At 45.1% G+C, this 21,630-nt stretch overlaps 1 protein-coding gene across 1 annotated transcript in view; it reads right to left on the minus strand.

The window, feature by feature from the left end:
* Positions 1 to 19,467, minus strand: part of CXADR (CXADR Ig-like cell adhesion molecule) — a 44,972-nt gene extending 25,505 nt beyond the window's left edge. Inside the window, exon 1 of the mRNA XM_052647623.1 lies at positions 19,233 to 19,467. Coding sequence (XP_052503583.1) covers positions 19,233 to 19,467 — 235 coding nt within the window. The remainder of the gene's footprint in view (positions 1 to 19,232) is intronic.
* Positions 19,468 to 21,630: the final 2,163 nt, after the last annotated feature.

A 21,630-nucleotide genomic window follows, 5' to 3' on the forward strand; every position in this document is an offset into this window, starting at 1 on the left:
TTCCCTGGAAAAGGGGATGGCAACTTACAGCCTTCTTGCCTGGAGAATTCCATGGACAGAGAAGGACCTTGTGATCCTGGTGATCCCAAAGTCAAACATGACCGAGCAACTAAACAACAAGAGACTGAATCCAAAAACAGCAGTCCAGCAACTGACAACCCAATGCAGAGTCATACATGGCCAAAGCTCCTCGGCATGCCCGCACTGCCTCAGAAGACACACAGTAAAGCAGCAGCCTCAGTAAAACAGGGTACGTGCTCGTGGTGGAGGGCTTATCGGTTGACTGACTGACTGGACAAGGCCTCCATCACGAGCACGTACCCTGTTTTACTGAGGCTGCTTCTTTACTGTCCCCACTCTGGTGTTCTTGCCTGGAGAATCCCAGGGATGGCAGAGCCTAGTGGGCTGCGGTCTAGGGGGTTGCACAGAGTCGGACACGGCTGAAGCGACTTAGCAGCAGCAGCAGCTTCTTTACTGTGCGTCCTTCTGCTGCAGTGCCTGCATGCTAAGGCGCTTCAGTCAGTTGTGTCCGACCCTGTGCGACCAGAAGGACTGTAGCCCCCCGGGCTCTTCTGTCCAGGCAAGAATACTACAGTGGGTTGCCATGCCCTCCTTCAGGGGATCTTCCAGACCCAGGGATCAAACCTGAGTCTCTTATAACTCCTACACTGGAAGTGGGTTATCTTCCACTAGTGACACTTGGGAAGCTCTCTTTTGCAGAGAAGAAGCCAATTCTGACTCCATGTTGGAACTGTTTCTTTAACTTGCTTTTGTTATTAATCATACAGAATGGCCTGCCCCTAAGACTCCTGCCCCTCTAACTGCCTGTTAAACTAGAGTGCCTTTGTTCAGAACCCTGTCCACCTGTGTATGGCAGGAAGGAAGAAATTAACACATGCCCTGCCTGAGGCTTAGTATTCTAGGAGATGTTTCCAAGATTAATGGTATTTTTACTTTGCTTCCTCACCTCTCCTGATCTCTGATCTATAAAAGAACCTGGTATCCACACCTCGATAAAATGGATATTTTGAGGAGCTAGCCTCCTCTGTCAGCCAGCTCCCTGAATGAAGTCTCTTCTTTGCCTCTACTCCTCCTGTCTTGGATTCATTGCCCTGTTATGCAGTGAGCAGAGCAAACTTGGACTTGGTAACTTCCTACCCTACACCCTAGGTGAATAGTTCACATTTGACTTAGAAGCCAAAGCTTCTTGATTATCATTGATTTCCTTTAGCGGAGCAAAATTTCTAGTGCTTGGGTTAAAAATAAGGAAAAGAAAAGCTACAGCACAAGTATGTAGCTCCTCTGTGTAAGAGGAAGAAAACAGAATCTACCTGAATGAAAGACATTCCATTTCAAAGCAGTGAAGAAAAATTAACAAGGTGCGGCTAAAAGTCGGTGAAAATAAGTTAAGGTCTTTTTCTATCAAAGATGGAATCACAACACTGAAAGCATTCTGGTCAAGGGCCAATCATCAAAGGAAATCAAAGACACTGGAGGAAGCACGGAAGGGGGAAGACAGAATTAAGTGCATACACTCTGTGGAGCATCTGTGTTTGCACACATTCCCCTTGTCTGCAAGGCCCACCTTCTCCCATTGAAAGCACCTGGCAGCCATTCCACACCTCTCACCTGTGGCCTCCTCCCCCCCCATCCCCACAGGCAGTGCTAATTGCTTCCTGCTCGCAATTACACAACCTGCTCCTCTATGGCAGGCACAAAGCAAGTTCCCACACTTAACTGAGGGCTTCTTCGAAGGCTCAGGGGTATAAAGAATCCATCTGCCAATCCAGGAGACTCTCGAGGCACAGATTCCACCCCTGGGTCGGGAAGATCGCTTGGAGGAGGAAGTGACTCCCCACTCCAGTATTCTTGCCTGGGAAATCCCACGGACAGAGGGGCCTGGCAGGCTCGGACATGACTGAGCACGCACGCACACCCTTTAAGCACACACTTTTAGTTGCTTAACAGGGTCCCAGGGTTTCATATCTGGAGGGCATGTTCCAAGGCTTATTCGACACACCCTGGACCTGCCTCAGAAGAAACTGCTTAGTTTAAGCGCAGAGCAGGAGTTTCCGGCAGAGTGAAGGTGAAGGAGCTGTTTGCAAGAGGAATGCTGATGGGAGAAAAGATCATGACACCTTCTGGGAAAGTCCTGGGAAGGAGGGCCACGGGCAGACTGTGTATCTAGCAGAGGAAAGAAAGAGCGAAGCCACTGGGGATGCATGGAGCTCAGAGGGAGCTGAGCAAGCCTGGCTGTATGCTAACAGGAGCAAAGACCGATGCCTATTGCTTTACTATTCACATCACAAGAAATATTAGCAGATGCGATAAGAAATTAATATGGATTCAACTGTACAGTTATGTTGCGTGTAAGTCACTTCAGTCGTGTCTGACTCTCTGCGACCCCACGGACTGTAGCCTGCCAGGCTCCTCTGTCCACGGGATTCTCCAGCTAAGAATACTGGCATGGGCTGCCATGTTCTCCTGCAGGGGATCGTCCCCATCCAGGGATCTCTTGCATCTCCCGCATAGACAGGTGGGTTCTTTACCACTCACGCCACTTGGGAAGCCTGCAAATTTATGTTAACATGAAAGAAGTATGACATTAAAACTTTAGTTTGTGAATATTCTAAAATCACAACCCTTGTGGCTCAGCCAGTAAAGAGTCCACCTGCAATGTGGGAGATCTGGGTTCCATCATTGGGTTGGGAAGATCCCCTAGAGAAGTGAAAGGCTACCCACTCCAGTATTCTGGCCTAGAGAATTTCATGGACTGTATAGTCCACGGGGTCACAAAGAGTCAGACACGACTGAGTGACTTTCACTTCACTAAAATCACAACTAGGGATGAAGAAAAAGTTGCTTGTCTATCTTGCAACTCCCTCCAGAACAACATGAAGCAAAAATGAGAAAAATGTTATATACTTATGCATGTTTTCTCAAAATATCTGGAGTCATTCCAAAGATACTAACAGAAAAGAGAAACTAAGAATAAAAATAAGAGTAATTTAACTTCATTTTCCAAAGGTCTGGCATAATTCTTTGGTTGCTTGAAAAGGGATATGTTATGATGATCTTAGTGTCAATTTTTATAAAGAATTTATTTGATATTGACTTTTGTGAGAAATATTAAAGATGTCACAAAGGTTACTATGTTAAATAGAGAACACATTCAGTTGTATTGCTTAGTTCAGAATATGGAGTTCAGGAACCTTACATATAAAAACACAGAAACACTGAAAAACAATTCATTAGGGCAATGTTAAAAAATAAACTGGGAAAATCAGGAAGTGGTATGTTTAAGAAGTTGATTGGGACAAGTATAATTTTGTTGTGTATGTCTGATTAACAAATACTACAAATCAGATGTCTGGGTTAGCAAGCAACTCACTGGGACGCTTTAAATCCTGTCTTAAATATTGCAAAAATGCAACTGCGAAGCTACTTAGACCCTTTCCTTGACCCTAAATCTAATCTGCCAATTTCCTTCTCACCAGGGAGCTGCTTTGGGATTAGCAATGTTAAAAGTCACCTAAATACTAAGCGTCTGTTTTTAGGAAAGAAAAAGAAAAACTTACTATATGTTAAGGGTAGTTAACTACTCCAACTAGGCCTTTAAACAAACATTGTTCAGGAAGAGGAAAAAGAAAAAAAACACTGGAAGGTAGAAATTACCCTCTTTGCTGCCTAGTGTGTGAGTGTTAGTCATTCAGTCGTGTCCAACTCTCTGTGATCCCATGGACTTTAGTCCACCAGGCTCCTCTGTCCTTGGAATTATAGTTAATTCCCATGTGTTACTCAGTACAGTGTGTTAATATGTACCATTGAGCTAAGAAAATAAAACAGAGTCAGATAAGTTAATAACAATGAGAAACAACATTAGGTATACTTATTTGCTTTCCTATGCTGTTTTTTAAAAATCAACTCTCAGCTCCCCAACCCCAGCGAGTAATCAAAAAGCAAGCGCCCAGAAAATAAACTGAGATGGAAATAGGGAAACCATCACCTTAACCATAAATAGTAATGAGCAGTGACTGAGTACCTATTAAGTGCCAGGGTGAGTTGCTCAGTCGTTTCTCACTCTTAGCAATCCCATGGACTGTAGCCCACCAAACTCCTTTGTCTGTGGAATTTTCCAGGCAAGAATACTGGAGTGTGTAGCCATTCCCCTCTCCAGGGGATCTTCCTGACCCAGGGATTGAACCCACGTCTCCTGCACTGCTGGCACATTCTTTACTGTCTGAGCCACCATGGGTGTTAGATTATGTGCCAGGCACTTCTCAAAATATTTTATACACATTAACTCCTTTAAGTCTCATAACAACTCTGAGGGCGTTACTACTATTATCTCAATTTTACAGTGACGAAACAAAGACGGTAAGAGGTACCTAAGCTACTAAGTGAGCAAGATACAAATCGAGGCAGACTGGCTCCCAAGCCACACTCACCCTGCAAGCAGAAGTCCATGAGCCAACAGCCCTGGAGATTAAGAGATTTCCTTTTAAAAAAAAAAATCACCACAAAATAATACAGTGAGTACATTATTAGACCCCCTTCCAGTCACTGTGGTGGAAGAAGGTTTTGAATTTTCGCTATTCCTCTCCTATACTAGATTTCCAAGAAGACAGCATTTTAGGTAGCACAAAGTTCAGGCGTATGGGCTGCCCCGTTTTTAAAACAAGAGATATACCAGACTAGGATCTGTTGTCAAGTTTGTCACACAAAAAACCTCTATCACTTTGGACATGTTGTTTCTCTGGGGCTCAAACATAAATTAAGGGTGTTAAACTGAATTATCTCTTTCAGATCTAAATATGTCCGAAGTTTAGACCATCAATCAAGCAACCAACCAACAAGAAGCCTTCCCCCAACAACCACCCCCTCCCCTCCCTGCACAACTTAATGCCAGTATTGACAGCTGTCTGGGCTTACCTCACAGCAAGTGAGCCATTTCTGAAATATGAGCAGGCTAAACTGTGCAAGCAGTTCTGCCTACAAGTAGCATGGGCTCTGGAGTCCGAGCTGTGCTATAATTCAAACAGCACTCAGCTGTGTCCAGCTCTTTGTGACCCCATGGACTGTAGCCCACCAGACTCCTCTGTTCATGGGATGTTCCAGGCAAGAATACTAGAGCAGGTTGCCATTTCCTACTCCAGGACATCTTCCTGACCCAGGGATCAAACCCAGGTCTCCTGTGTCGGCAGGCGGATTCTTCAGCACTGCACCATCTAGGAAGCCCTACCAAATGCTTAGGCAAGGCAAGTTTCTAGTCTTTTAAGTACTGATGTTTTCTACTATAAAGTGAGCATTAGCAGTAAGAATGCTTACTTCCACATAGAGATTAAATACAATAATGCATGTAAAGCTCTTAGGTATCATCCCTTCGATAAACAGTATCCAGTATGAAAACTTACTGTTGTCTTCCAAAACCCGTCATTCCTACTAGGAAATGAACTCATGTAGTGTTGGGAAAGTATCTTTTATCCCTCACACTGAGCAGCACCTTAGATACAGAACTCAAAATCTGTTATGTAAATAAAGGACACTGCCTTGTATATACTAGATCTGGCAATCAGAACCTCACTGGCAACCTAGAACAAATCTGATTTTTTTTTTTTAATTAAAGCCTTCAGGTTGGGGAGGGATATTCCTAACTACAGAAGTTGAGTATGTGAGCAGAGACAGAAATGACTGCTATTTTGAGGAACGTGGCTCTTAAGAGTAGGAGAAAAATAGCACTGTGATATGTCATCAAGGAAAGGTTGTTCTGAAGTGAGAAATATAGAGCATGTTTATAAAGTCAGAAGGAAAGGGGAATGGGAGGTTAAATACACGGAACACGCAGAGACTGAAGGAAACAATGAGACCTAGAAAAAAGGGATAAGACAATTTTAAATGAGATTCGAGGGAAGGACATTTCTTCTGCTGTAACAAAGGAGAGACACTGAGTATTTACCTAGAATATAAGAGGCAGAAAAAAATGTGGATAGAGAATTCCAGAAAAACAGCTACTTCTGCTTCATTGACTATGCTAAAGCCTTTGACTGTGTGGATCACAACAAACTGTGGAAAATTCTTAAAGAGATGACAATACCAGACCACCTGACCTGCCTCTTGAGAAACCTGTATGTAGGTCAAAAAGCAACAGTTAGAACCAGACATAGAACAACGGACTGGTTCCAAATTGGGAAAGGAGTACGTCAAGGCTGTATATTGTCATCCTGATTATTTAACTTACATGCAGAGTACATTATGAGAAACACTGGGCTGGATGAAACACGAGCTGGAATCAAGATTGCTGGGAAAAACATCAATCATCTCAGAAATGCAGATGACACCACCCTTTTGGCAGAAAGTGAGAAAGAACTAAAGAGCCTCTTGATGAAAGTGAAAGAGGAGAGTCAAAAAGTTGGCTTAAAGCTCAATATTCAGAAAATGAAGATCATGGCACCCAGTCCCATCCCTTCATGGCAAATAGATGGGGAAACAATGGAAACAGTTACAGACTATTTTCTTGGGCTCCAAAATCACTGCAGGTGGCGACTGCAGCCATGAAACTAAAAGATGCTTGCTCCTCGGAAGAAAAGCTATGACAAACCTAGACAGCATATTAAAAAGCAGAGACATTACTTTGCCAATAAAGGTCCATAGTCAAGGCTATGGTTTTTCCAGTAGTCATGTATGGATTTGAGAACTGGACCATAAAGAAAGCTGAGTACCAAAGAATTGATGCTTTTGAACTGTGGTGTTGGAGACGACCCTTGAGAGTCCCCTGAACTGCAAGGAGATCAAACCAGTCAATCCTAAAGGAAATCAGTCCTGAATATTCATTGGAAGGACTGATGCTGAAGCTCCAATACTTTGGCCACCTGATAGGAAGAAGTGACTCATTTGAAAAGATCCTGATGCTGGGAAAGATTGAAGGCAGGAGGAGAAGGGGACAAGAGAGGAGGATGAGCTGGTTGGATGCCATCACTGACTGGACAGACATGAGTTTGAGCAAGATCTGGGAACTGGGGATGGACAGGGAGGCCTGGTGTGCTACAGTCCACGGGGTCCCAAAGAGCTAGACACAACTGAGTGACTGAATTGAGAGAGGTTTTGGGAGACTGGTTCAAATCTTTAACATGTGAAAAGGAATGGGAGAAGAGAGGAAAGACTGCAGAATGGTACCAAGAGTCCAACGGCGACGAGCTGATGGCTGATGAAGAGGAGCAAAGCCATATATCCCACTATTTCTTGGTATGATAAATAACATTTATCATATATTTTTTCTAATTTTATATCATAACATCCTACCATTTTTTTCTAGTTTATATATATTTGAAATTTGCCATAATAAAAGCATTTAAAAAAGAAAAGTACAACCATGTGGCACTGTACACTCAGCAGAACAAAATGAAGAAAGGCCATGGTTTGGAGCAAGTCTCATCTCTATAGAAGGGAGTGTCAACTGGTACAATTAATTTTGGAAAACGTTTGGGAGCATCACCTAAAGCTAAACAGGTGTGTAATCGAGACCCCAGAAATGCCATTCATAGTTAACGTGTGCACTGAAACACGTGGCTGGGAACGGCATAGCCACATTTTTCATGAGAACAGAAAACCAGAGGAGAAACATGTCTATCAACAGTAGAATGGGCAAATCAACTGTGGTAGTCACATGACAGAATGCCATATGGCAAAGCGAATGAATAAACCAGAGCTATCCAACAGAAGCAATTGTACCAACGTGACAGGAAGCCAAGCTCAGGCAGAAAAGCATGCACTGTATAATTCTGTGTATACAGTGTCGACGCCAATCTATGCTGTTAGAAAGCAGAAGGCAGGGGCGGAAATGACTGCAGGGCGCACGAGGGGACTTTTGATGGTGGGTTTTGTTCTGTCTCTTGACCTGGATGACAATTGTATAGATGTGTCTGCTTTGTGATTATGCTCTCTCACTGGTAAATAATGCTCTAAACTGCACGCTTTTCCGGCTCCCCTGGTGGCTCAGACAGTAAAGAATCCGCCAGCAATGTGGGAGACCTGAGCTCAGTTCTTGGGTTGGGAAGATCCCCTGGAGGAGGGCATGGCAACCCACTCCAATCTTCTTGCCTGCAGAAGCCCCATGGACAGAGGAGACTGGTGAGCTATAGAGTGCACGGGGTCACAAAGAGTTGGACACGACTGAGTGACTAAGCATAGCACAGCACGCTTTTCTACAAGCGAAAGAAGAGAGAAAGTGAAGTTGCTCAGTCGTATCCGACTCTTTGCGACCCCATGAACTGTAGCCTACCAGGATTCTCTGTCCATGGGATTTTCCAGGCAAGAATACTGGAGTGGTTGCCACTGCCCTTCTCCAGGGGATCTTCCCAACCCAGGGATCGAACCCGGGTCTCCCACATTGCAGGCAGATGCTTTACTGTCTGAGCCAGCAGGGAAATCAAAGGTTTATTTAAAAATGAATTTTAAAAGGTGAAGGAATTAAAGCAGAAAACTTGTCTTTGTCTTTGTTAAAAAAACATGATGTTCTGGTAATTCCCTGGTGGTCTAGTGGTTAGGACTTAGCGAGCTTGCTGCCACTCCTGGTCAGGGAACTAAGATCCAATAAGCCTCGCTGTGGGCTCCACCCTTTATATTTCTGATGCTTTATAAAAATGTACATTAAAAAAAAAAAACTGTAGCCAAGTGGACAGTAAGAACAGTGGGCTGAAGGGCTGGCATACAAGGTGAAGGGGGAAATGGTTTGGAGAAGCCAGTGGATCCTTGAGAGAATAATCAGAAAACCATATGGTTTTTACATCACACAGCACATCTGCCCTAATCTGCACCTGTTTTTCTTTATTTATTCATTTACTTATCTACTCATTTATGGTTTTATTTATTTTATTCAGGATTAAATGCCAGTCACCCTCCTCCAGACTGAAGCTTGCCCGCAGTATTGGAATGACATCTTCCTCCTGTCTCCAAAAGAACCTACTGCCATACCTAACCCACATGTACATATTATTTATTCCCCCAAACTTCTTCTATGGCGATTGCAGTCCTGTATGAGAAACTGAATATGTAACTTATAAATCAGGAGCAGTTAAAGCACAAATTACAATGTAAAGCCAAACGGGGGAGTTAGGAATGTGAGCACACAGACTGTATCTGTGGAACTGGATTGCGACCCACTCCTTCCTCCTCTCCTCAAGGGCACACAAACAGACTCATCTAAGGAAAGAACTCAAATTTCATTTCTTGATTAAAATTAAGTGTCAGCCTTTTTCAATCTATGTAGTATACTACTTTCCTCCTGTTCTTTAATACAGAGATGCTAATTTCAGAATTCTCTGGCAAAACAAATGCAAATTGGGTATTTTGCATTATGGGTTAAGCAGATCCGTTGCCATGGTGAATATTTTCATCACCTTCAGAGAATAGTATGTATCGCTCCATTTTAAGAAATCTGCCTTTGCCTTCTTGCTCAAAAAACCCTCAGGCTCTCTTTTCTTCCTTTAATTAACATGAAAGAGGAAAAAGTGAGTACATGGCGAAAACAACAACAACAAAAAACTCCGGTGAAGTGTCTTAGAGAGACCACAGAAAATAAAAAAGCAAAGAGATTATAGCAAAACAAGAAAATAAACTGATCTTATGAAAAACCGTGAAGTTAGTAAGGAAAAGGTTACCAAAAAAAAAAAAAAAAAATTCCTGTTGTAAGTATATTTAACTTGACTGCCTTAATCTTGGCATGATTTCCTTTCTAATATCCCAAAATGAATTCAAATTTCCCTAGCAACCATCACCAGGGACCACGCTATCCTTACTTTTGATATTTCCATAAATGCATTTATTTTCTTCATGGGCAAGCTAAAAATATTATTTTTCCCCTATATTTGGGTTTTGGCCTTCTATCTAAAATACAAATGCATATAGCTATCAAATAAAGACAGTTTATATAATTCTCTAATGATTTGAAGAAACTAAATATGAAGTGAGACTTTTATTTAACTTGTTGCCAACAGGAATATTATGTGACACAAATATTTTAGATAAAATCTCATGACAGCAATTCCAAAGGCACTTCCCACTCAGGAAGCTGTTCTGATGGCACACCACACCCATGCTATTTTAATCAGTAGCATGTTCTGAAACTAAATAATAGTGGAAGGTGACTGGAATTAAAGCTCCAGGTTCTAGACCTGTGCTAACCAGTGTGATAGCCACACCCGACTACTGAGCATATGAAATATGGCTAGTGCAAACTGAGATGTGCTGCAGGAAAAATACAGACCAGATTTTGAAGACTTAGTATGAAAAAAAATGTTATTGATGTTCAGTTTGACCACATATAGAATTAATATTTTATATATACTGGGTTAAACAAAATTATATTTAAATTAATTTCAACCTTTTCCTTTTCACTTTTAAATGTGACTACCAGAACATTTTAAATGACATATGTGGCTTGCATTATGTTTCTACTAGGACGGCACTGTCTGGACCAATGCCATAATTTATTGGACTTAGGCCTTGGCTTTATGACTTGAGTCCTGTTAGGAAAGAAAAAAAAGAAAAAAAAAACAGTGTCCCTTCTACTCAGAGGCTGTCAGGAGACTGGATTCAAATGAGATGCGTGTGAAATTGTCTTTAAAAACACAGTAAGATACTCTTCTAGCCCCGAGTCACCAGTTCCTTCTATGAGTCTCAGATTTCACGTTGTACAACCAAGTAGGTCAAAGAGTCTTCTCAATTCTTACTGTAGAACTATCCAGGGCACAAACACTTGAAAGTTTTTGTCTGGCTCATTAAAGAAAACCCCCCTGGGAATCGCCTGGTATTCAAGAGTTCAAAGCACTCTTCACTGGGGAGTCTGAGAGCTGAGGAGGGTCAACTCGAGTCACTCTAACAATTCAACAAAGATGTGGTGCAGCACATTTGATTTCACTGCATCTGCATATTCCTTGAGATTCCTTGAGAGCATTTTTATCGGTGTTTCTTCCTTTGGAGAAACCTATAAAACTCACATAGAACATACAGTGACACTACGGAGAAGTGAAAAGGGAACCGTGATGAGCTCTGTTGCTGCTTCTCGAAATCTAAACACAGTTTTATTGATATTTTTTAGGAATAAATGAAACAAAGTTATTCCCACTCGAATCTGTAAAGTACCTTTGAAAGAATGGAAGTGATTTAATAGTCTCTAAAGAAAAGTGCATTGTCTCAGTATGTAAACACGGGTTAATGTGACTATTAATCCTTTTTCTCACCAACTATCACAGGACAAACTGAACTATGTCCCCGATCTCACACCCACCCTAAAAATAGACTGTTACTGTCCCTTATCCTACCTCCTTTTGTTCAACAGAGCAGGCAATCATTTTTCTTCTCCCGGAATCCTGCCAATTAAAATGAACTGCAAATACTGCTGAGTCAAGCAAAGGCCTTTAAGGCTTAAACTTCAACTGGCTAACTCATTATTAGAAACCAGAAAGGGTGAGTCCATGAGGGGAGGGAAAGCCTACAACCAGTGGAAAAGGACTAAAGAGATAAAATGTCCCTTTAAGTCACCATCTCGCCGCTCAATGCAGAAACATGTTCAACTTCCTGCCCATGTTCTTCCGTGTGGAGACAGCAATGGAGTCAACATACTGAACACGTTACAAAGAACACTGATAACAGGCTCCCAAGAGATCCCCAAACCAGGAACTACCAGTGTGCTGCCTGCACAGATCACTGTGCCAGGATGAGTGCCCCACCCTCTCACTCTCTGCCATTTGTAATTTCAGCCCCACTGAAGAAATTAGGTAGAAGATAAAGGAGCCAGAGCTAGAGAAGGTGACTGCTCTTTACTTACACTTAGCATCACACTCTTAACAATCTAATTTCAAAATCAATCTAACAATTATTCTACAACATTATTTTCTTTAGAAATGCAAGGTACTTCCGTGGTGGTCCAGTGGGTAGGACTCTGTGCTCCCAATGCAGGGGGCCTGGGTTTGATCCCTGGCTGGGGAACTTGATCAGTGTGCATGCCACAATGAAGAGCTCTGGAGACACAAATGAGACCCGGCAAAGCCAAAATAAATCAACAAATGAATATTTTAATAAATCATTTAAAAAGCAAGGTGGATGAAAGACAGTAAGATAAAGCCATAAGCTCATTTTCGTTGACTTTTAATTATTTTTCAGGCTACCTAAATAATTAACTACTTTGTGCTGTGTGCTTAGTCGCTCAGTCGTGTCTGACTCTTTGTGACCCCACGGACTTTAGCCCGCCAGGCTCCTCTGTCCATGGGGATTCTCCAGGCAAGAATACTGGAGTAGGTTGCCCTGCCCTCCTCCGAGGAATCCTCCCAACCCAGGGACTGAATTTTGGTCTCTGGCATTGCAGGCAGATTCTTTACCGTCTGAGCCACAGGGAAGCCTGTTAACTACTTTAATAATTATCAAATTAAAGTTCACATCCTTTACTTGCTGGCCACCAAATGAAGCAGGGTAAAGGAATACTTAGGGAGTTCAGGAAGGTCTGTACACACTGCTATATTCAAAATGGATTGCCAATAAGGACCCACTGTACAGCAGATGGAACTCTACTCAAAGCTCCATGCCAGCCTGGATGGGAGGGGGTTTGGGGGAGAATGGATACATGTACACGTATGGCTAAGCCCCTTCGCTGTTCACCTGAAACTACCACAAGGTTGCTAACTGACTACACCCCAATGCAATATAAAAAGTTTGAAAAAAACGAAAGCTACCAGTCTCAACTCTTGCCTTTACTTAATTACTTACACTTGAGTATGACAGAGGAAAGGAGGAACTGAAGGGAGGAGGAGAACAGGCTGCAAGCAGAGGATTACGATGAGACTGGAGGAGTAATACAAACTCACCCCAACACTGTGCACATGGCAGAACTGGCACACAAAGCAAGCCTGTGCAGGACACGGGGCCCAGCCCTGCTCACCTCTTCAAATGATATACCTATTCTTGATCTTCAAATGCTCTTGCCCATGCTCCAGGTCTCTTCTGAAGCCAACAAGCAGAAATTCCTGCCAGGTCCATCTTTCCCCATTTATTCACTCAATGAGAAACCACTTAGAAAGCTATTTCAACCATCTTAAGAGATGGCAGTACTCTTTGAACTACGAGTGGTGGCTGGAAGGATACAAGTGACCTAGAAACATGGGTGTAAGTTGAGGAGAGAATAGGAAAAGTCAAGTAAGGTGCCTAGATTTCTGCCTGGGGAGTCTGATGGCTGAAAATGCCATTTAATGTGCGAGAGAACAGTGGTGTGGAGACAGGTTCGACTGATTGGTGGTGCCCGTGCAAAGTGTAAGCAGCGGTGTTGAGCGAGTGGTTTGACATTATGGGCAAAGCTTCGGGTGAGTGAGACCAGAGACCAGCTGGAGGCTGTAGGGACAGAAACGGTCACCGAAGCCAGAAACGGACATTTAGGCAGAGGGAGGAGAGTGGATCCACTAAGGATGATGAGGGACGACTCAAGGGGAAAAGAGCTTAGTCAACAGAGCCATTCTCGCTTTAAGAGGGTGACAGTGCGACATGTCCACTGTGCGATGCAGCCACGGCGGCTGCTGCAGTTTCACAGGAGGGGCTGAAAATGAGATCCTACGGGAATGAACCTGAAGGAAGTCACTGGAGTCAGTAAATGCAGCAAACTCCTTCACGAGATCTGGTGGAGAAAAGAGAGACAGGGGAGTGCTTAAGGAGGGATATAACGGATATAAGGGTTGAGGGCATGTCAGGAAGGATATTCTAGCTTCCTTAAAGTTGATGGGAATCCCTACATAAGAGACAAATGAGATGGGAAGCCAAAGGGTTCAGAGTCCTGAAGTGAGTGTAAAGAGGAATACACTGTTTCAAGGAAGAATAATCACGTGAACAAGATTCCAAGTGGGGGTGGTTGGAAGTGAGAGTTCTAAATAAACAAAAAACACCTACTGTATGGAACAAGGAACTATATTCAGTACCCTGTAATAACCTAGAATGGTAAAGAACATGAAAAAGTGTATGTGTGTGTGTATAAACACACACTTTATTAAACATACACTTACAAGTTAGAGCTCTCATCTTCGGGTTTCTACATTCTCCCATGGAGTCTGCTACTGTCCCCTGAAATTAAGGGCACATGTGCAACATGCACTTTTTTTGTTTGTTTTGTTTTTACTTTTTTGTGTTTGTCTTTTGGGCATGTGGGATCTTAAAAGGGCTTCCCAGGTGGTTCAGTGGTAAAAGAATCTGCCTGCCAATGCAGGAGACGCTGGTTTGATCCCTGGGTTGGGACGATCCCCTGAAGGAAGAAATGGCAACCCACTCCAGTGTTCTTGCCTGGAGAATGCCCACGGACAGAGGAGCCTGGCGGGCTACAGTCCATGAGGTCGCAAAGCGTCGGACATGACTGAGCATGCACACACGCATACGGGATGTTAGCTCCCCAACCAGGGATCAAACCCTTGCTACTCGGCAATAGAAGCATGGAGTCTTAACCACTGGACCACCAGCGAAGTCCCAGCAACACATACTATCAAACCAATGGCAAGTGAAAAGTACATCTCTAAGTACATTCTCTACTTACCTGATGTCCACTCCTCAATGTACTAAAATCTAGCCTTACTCTCAGTATAGGAACTGTCCTCTCTCTGGAATCAGTAATTTCCCAAATGTTCTCAACAATTTCCTAAAGTAAGACCCACTGGTCTCATTTCTTCATCACTTTCTGGGACCCCCTCATCCTCTAGTTCTCTGACATTCCCATCACTCCTTACTGTCCCCAGCTCCTCACTTCCCGCCATCTAGTAAGACGCTGATGTTCCACAGCTTTACATTTCACCTTCTCTTCGAGCCCTACCTGCTTTTCCTGGTTAACCTGACATAGATGCCAAACTATCAGCAGTGACTCTCAATTCTGTACCACCCATCTCCGCTGCTCTCCTGAGATCCAGTCCTTTGTTGGAATCTTCCCACTGGATTTCTTTCACCTCCATTCCCCTCAGGCATCCACCGCGAATACGACTGGTCCAAAGCTCAGTCATCTAAGATTTGCCTCTTTTTTCTTGATTCCCTGTAGATTAGTGACATCACCACTCACTCAAGCCAGAAGCCTTACTCCTTCCCTCCAGCTTTTTCTTGCCCACTCATTCAACCAGATACTGGTTGGGCTCCACTGCACCGCCCTAGAACAACTTTTCAGATGAAAGAGGGGGCCCAGCATCACTCCTGCTGTATTTCCAGGGACTGTACATGTCCAGGTCATCCTAGATGGATTCCTGCCTTGGAGCTATGGTTCTCCCTGCCTCCAGATCTACCGTGGAGCTCTACACTCTTCAAGAGAATCACTCTCAGTGTACAGGCTCTCTTCTTTAACACCTCCATGAGCTTCTTAGTGCCACCCCTGGGCAGCAGGGGGCAAGACAACACTTTACTTGACAGACAGCGATCCTCCCCTAAGCTCTCCACACAGTCTCCAGGCCTTTGCCCAAAGTACAGTCATCAATGACATCACGTGGAACTTGTTAGTGTGCAAAACTTTAAGCTCCACCCCACACGTCCCTCTGACTCAGCTGAACATCAAAAGAAGGGCTAGTTAGATACCTTATATGCCCTGAATGTCTCAGCTCCCAAGGCAAGTTGAGTTTCCTTCCAGATCTCTATCTGCTGGGAATACACCATCAAATCTTGCGCATCTTGCAAAATCCTGTACAATTGTCGGGATATCCAGCACAACCACAGTATGCAGCAGGCCATAAATATTTGAATGACTGGACCATTCAATCAGCTAACTAATGCTAAGTTCAGCTGAGGACCTGCAGAGTCTCAGGTACTCAAGCGCATGCAAAGTGGAAGGCTGAATGTTGAAGGCAGTTGGAAACAGTGGCCCAGAAATCAAAGGAGAGGTGAGCCGGCAACATTTTAAAGTCCCTAGTGACTATTTTGAGAATGCAGTGATGGATAGATTAAGTCATCCAGGTTTCAGATGGAGACTGAGAAGATGGCTACGGGTCAAATCATGGGGGTAGCTGACATTTAAGGGACACAGTGAAGAAGGCAGAGAAGGGCAGGAGAACAGAGTGGGAAGGAAGGAGCCAAAACAGGTGTCATGGAGCTCCAAAGAAATGGATGGATTTGGCATGTGATTATTGATAACTTTGACAATTGAAGTAGGGGGGTGAAACCAGGAGAGAATGAGAGATGTAACTGATGACAGCTGTATCACATCCTTAAGCCTAGTGGCAAAGAGGCTGAAAACGTCGGGTCGTTCAACATTTGCTGAACGCTTGCTATCTGCTAGGCACCACAAGCTAACACTGGGACTGTAACAGTGAACAGCAACACAGATAAGGCCCAAGACCCAGTGCAGTGAGATATATTGGGTAATTTTATGGAAACCCCACAACAGATACAGTAAGGAGCCAATGCTGGGTGGCCTGCCTTGGAGGAAAAGCAACTGTTGCCCAGGTATAATGGGGACTTTTGTGGTATAAATAGAGGCATGTACTTAAGAGACAGGCATATAGAGGGGATAAAGTTCACATCTGATAATCTTCATTTTGTTTTTTTAAGTAAAGGAAAATACTCCTGGTAAAGCAAAGCAATAAGTATTCTTGACACATAAACCAACTGAGGCTCACAGAGAACAGGGTCCTGTTGTCACTGAATGGCTAACAAGTAGTCTGGAGACCAGACTCATTGGCCAGTGCTTTATTCTCACTCAGACTGATACTGTGAAAAGCAGCAGCACCTCAAATGTTTAACACTGCCATCCCTAGGAGACAACAATGCTGCTGGGTCATGCGCCATATAAGCTTGCAACACCAGTCCAAGCCCTGGATCCTCGTGTCAGAAAACATTCAACTAAGATTATAAAATTGTTAATAAAAGGCTACTAATAAAAGGCTTCAGTACCTGGCATGTGGTCAAACCAACAGCAAGTTCTTAATAAATGACAGATAACCGGCGACATTAATTTAGGGTGACGATCAGAGGTAATCAAAGAGCAAAGTGATAGCACAGTGATAAAAGCAGGGATTCAGGAGGAAATTTATAATCTTGGCAAGTAAAGTTATACAACCACGTCGTGCCTCAGTTTCTCCATTTGTGCAGCTGGGATCATGACAATACATATCCTCCAGGGCTGCAAGGTACATTAAATAAGTGTATGTAAAGCCCTTACAACAGTGCCTGGCATTTAATAACTGCAAGATCAAGCCTTACTTTTACTATTACTGCTACTACTCTATTACTACTGCAACTACTAGCGGCACGGCTTGCTACTCGGAAGGCAATGAAAAGTGTTCCACCAGCAACCAGAGTACAGCAAAAAACTCTGCAACCCACACAGAGACAGCGCTAGAGGACGATCTACTAATGGCTCATTTTTAATGACAGCCTCCACCTTATGTTGCCAACTGTAAAACAGATTCCAATTGTGTTACCACTCAAACTGAGTTCATGGCAATAAAGTTCTCAAGTGTCAAGAAGTATCTGAAGAAATACTCAAAGCCATATATCAATTACAGTTTTTGAGTTGCTGCTTAAGCAGGAAAACTGAAGTAAAACTAGTTTAGTTGAAGACAATAGTCCTTTAAAGGGATGTACACTGTACCATAGTGTGTAGATTACAAGCAGCAGGACTCTATACCTATCAAAATATCCTGGGTTTAGATTGTGCCTACCAAGGTGAGGCATCCAGAAAATATGAAATTATCCTGATATGGTTGGGGGGAGGGGAGGGAGAATCCTCTATAAAGTTTATATTCCTCCACTTCTCTGCTTTAGATGTAGCCTAAAACATTTTTCTTCTTTTTTTGCCACAGAGATCACAATGTTCTCAACTTCTTCAGTTTAGTCCTAGACCAAAACAAGGTGAAAACCTATCGCCTAAAATGGTTACTGATCGTTCATCTTTTCCGGAAGCTTTACTTTGGATATTTCAGCCATGTCGAAATGACAAGCATTAAAAAGGTGGAGGTAATGCTACATAGACTCAGATCGAAAATTAGACTTGTTAATAGAATGTTGATCCCATGAGTAATGCTCACAGCTGTGGCATCCAACAATGGAATTAACGTTTCAACAGGAAGTAGAGAGCCATCCCAACCCAACGGGCCACTCCATCCAGCTTCAGAATGCTTAAAATTATCCTTCCGGGGCTACACAAAGTGTGCGTCCTAGGGTCCCACCGATGGATGTTTTGTTGTGAGTGGTTTACTGAAATCTTTTGGCTCAACAATGCGACAAATGCTTACTTTGACATAACAAGATCAGTAGGCTAAAGCCCGGACAGGGAAACAAATCCGTTTTTTAAAACTATCAAATGAGCACGTCTTTTGTCCACATTATTTTAAAAGCCTTTTTCCCCTCCCTTGATAAAGGCTCAGTGGAACATGTACTTGGCGGATCCTTTCGGAATTACCCCGTACAAGTCATCCTATCTTATCATCAACATGAATCAAAACATTATAAACTCAAGGTTACTAATTTCTCCTTTGCATTCGGCCCGGCGACTGCCGAAATCAATACTGCATTTTTTTTTCTGGAACCTACTTCCGATTTTCCACGGTTTACTTCTCCGAGTTACCGTCTAGTTGTAGAGCTCGAGCTCGCCTTTTCCCAGAGACCGAGAATGCTCAGCCTATAGATCGCTCTGCGCCTCTTTCCTGGAGGTAGCCTGGACGATCAGAGGCGCTGAGAAGCTCGGTGTAACATTTAATCATGGCGTTTGTAATTCGGTCTCCTGGCTTGGGCAGCTAGACACCTGAAAATCCGCTGATGCCCAAGGCTTTTGAAATCGGGTAACCCTGGACGGACACGGCACAGCAGCCAACAAGGGAAAGGGCGAGAGCAAATAAAGCAAAGCCTGCACCGGCAGCAAAGAATAGTCCGGGAGAAGCGCCAGGCGCACCCAGTACGCCGCGCCCACCCGCTCGCGCCAGGGGCGGCCCTCCACCGCCGCCGCCCCCTCTTCCCGGGGCTCGGTACCCCCCCACTACACTGCCCGCCCCCCGCCACCAGGCACCCCACGTCCCCGCCTGGCTCCCCTCCCAGCGACCCCACCTACGCGGCTCGCGCGTCGGGTGCTGCAGAACCACCCCGGCGCAATTCGGCGCGCACCGCCACCGCCGGCCGCAGCGCCCCCAAATCGCCCCCTCCCCCACGCCTCATTGTTCCCGGGTGGCCGCGGGCAGCGAGCGCCCGAGGGCTGGCCAGGCGAGGAGGACCCGAGGGACAGAACCGCCCCCCCGACTCACCCGCCACTCCGCACAGGAGCACGAAGCGCAGCAGAAGCGCCATGGTGGCGGCCCGGCCGTGGGAGACGACGGCAGGTAGGCGGCTCTCACCCAGGGGTCTCAGCCTCGCGTCTCCTCGCGCGCTCCCGACTGCCTGGCGGCGGCCGCACCTCGCAGCCTGGTCCCACCCCGTCCTCGCTCGGCAGGTGAAATACGTCACTTCCGGTAGTAGCGAAGCCCAGGCGGCCCGCGCCATCCCCGTCGGGTGCGTGGGGTTGCTATGGCAACGCGGAGCCCGGGGAACCCTCCCGGGAAAGCGCTCTTGCCCCGGGGAGCTCGGGAGTTGAGGTGCTCCAGCAGCCACTCGCCCCAAGCCGGAGCCTGGATCCACGCCTCCATGCCTTCAGTTAAATCGGGTTGGTGCACGTGGGTCGAACCAGCTATTCTTCTCCCCAGACGATTTAAACTGCTGTCGTACCCTGGCTTAAAGGCAAGGTACGAGACAACCCTCGCCCACCTGACCCCCGACGCAAAAGGGCTGCTAAAGCAGTTGGTCCAGCCTGCACTTACCCCACCCTCGGAGGAGAAGGGGTAGGAGCCTCCAGCCACGCCTCCTACCTCTGGAGATTTGCTGCTGGGGCGGGCTCTCCCACCTAAGGATCCCGGAGTGGGCTTGTATGCTTAGCGTCCTGAGGTTCATGGGTCGCAAAGAGTCGGACACGACTGAGCGACTGAACTGAACTGAACTGTCCGACTCTTTGCGACCCTGTGGACTGTAGCCCGCCAGGCTCCTCTGTCCATGGGATTCTCCAGGCAAGAATTCTGGAATGGGTTACCACGCCCACCCCCAGGGGATCTTCCCAACTCAGGGATCGAACCTGCCTCTCCTATGTTTCCTGCGTTGGCAGGCGGGTTCTTTACCACTAGTGAAGTGAAGTCGCTCCGTTGTGTCCAACTCTTTGCGACCCTGTGGACTGTAGCCCACCAGGTTCCTCCATCCATGGGATTTTCCAGGCGAGAATACTGGACTGAGTTGCCATTTCCTTCTCCAGGGGATCTTCCCGACACAGGGATCGAACCCCTGTCTCCCGCACCGCAGGCAGACTCTTTACAGTCTGAGCCACCAGGGAAGCTTTACCACTAGCGCCACCTCGAAGGAGGAAGCCAACTGGGCAGCCCCTGGGCATTTGCTCCCATAAGGTAGGGTCCTTTGGGCTGTTGTACTAGAAGGCTAGAGGCTTTTCCGAGTCTTCAATAATGATGGAGCTAATTTGGGAAATACCCAGATTGGGTTTCCTCCCTTGTGTTTGAAGGTTATTCCAGCCCTGAGATTGGCCAAGGATCAATGAGTTTGAAAAGTGGGGATAAGTAGGAACAGCTAAAGGCTTGGGGGTGGGGAAGAGGGTGGTGATCGGGAGACCTGGGAATGAGATCTTGAATCTCCAGACTCTCCCTGTCAGCCCTGCGATGTCGCTTCTGCCTCCAGGGGCTGGCCATACTTGTTCTTCTGTCATTTTGCTACTTCTCCTTGGTTGGTCTTTGCAGATTATGTTTATTTATAACTGAAAGTGAAAATGTTAGTCACTCAGTCGTGTGACTGTGTGATCCCATAGACTGTAGCCACCATGGCTTCTCGGTCCGGGGAATTCTCCAGGAAAGTATATTGGAGTGGATTGCCATTCTCTTCTCCAGGGGATCTTCCCACCCCAGGGATCGAACCTGAGGCTTCTGCACTGCAGGCAGAGTTTTACTATCTCTGACAGTAAACTACTGAGAGACTTTGGTGTTCCCAGGAGTTCCTTATCAGGAATGAATTAGAGGAGAAAAGCAGTGGGTGAGTTCTCCAGAATGGAGCAATAACTGGGCAAGTAACTTGGAAATAGCACCTACCTCATGGAGCCTTTCCTGGTGGCTGGGTTGGTAAAGAATCTGCCTGCAAGTTGGGAGATCCAGGTTCAATCCCTGGATCTGGAAGATTCCCCTGGAGAAGGGAATGGCAACCCACTCCAGTGTTCTTGCCTGGAGAATTCCATGGACAGAGGAGCATGGTGGGCTACAGTCCATGGGGTCATAAAGAGTCAGATGCCACAGAGTGACTAACACTTTCACAGGTAGCTATGAAAATTAAATGAGATAATTCACGAAAGAATGCTTGGCATGTTGCCTGATACATAGTAAGTGCTCGTCAAAGTGGAAGCTAGTAAGAAGTGATGGGAAAGTCTTGATATTTATCAAACCAGCAAAGAAAGTGAAACAGTTATCAGGAAGGCCAAGCTTGCCCCCCTGCAATTTAGGTAGGTGGTTTGCAACCCTGGCTGCACATTAAAATTATTGGAGAACTTTTATAAAATACAAATACCTGAACGCCAAGTCCGGCAATCCTGGCTTAACTTGTCTCCAGTGGAATCTTGGCTGATTT

Source organism: Budorcas taxicolor, chromosome 1 (assembly GCF_023091745.1).
Source record: "Budorcas taxicolor isolate Tak-1 chromosome 1, Takin1.1, whole genome shotgun sequence".
NCBI lineage: Eukaryota > Metazoa > Chordata > Mammalia > Artiodactyla > Bovidae > Budorcas > Budorcas taxicolor.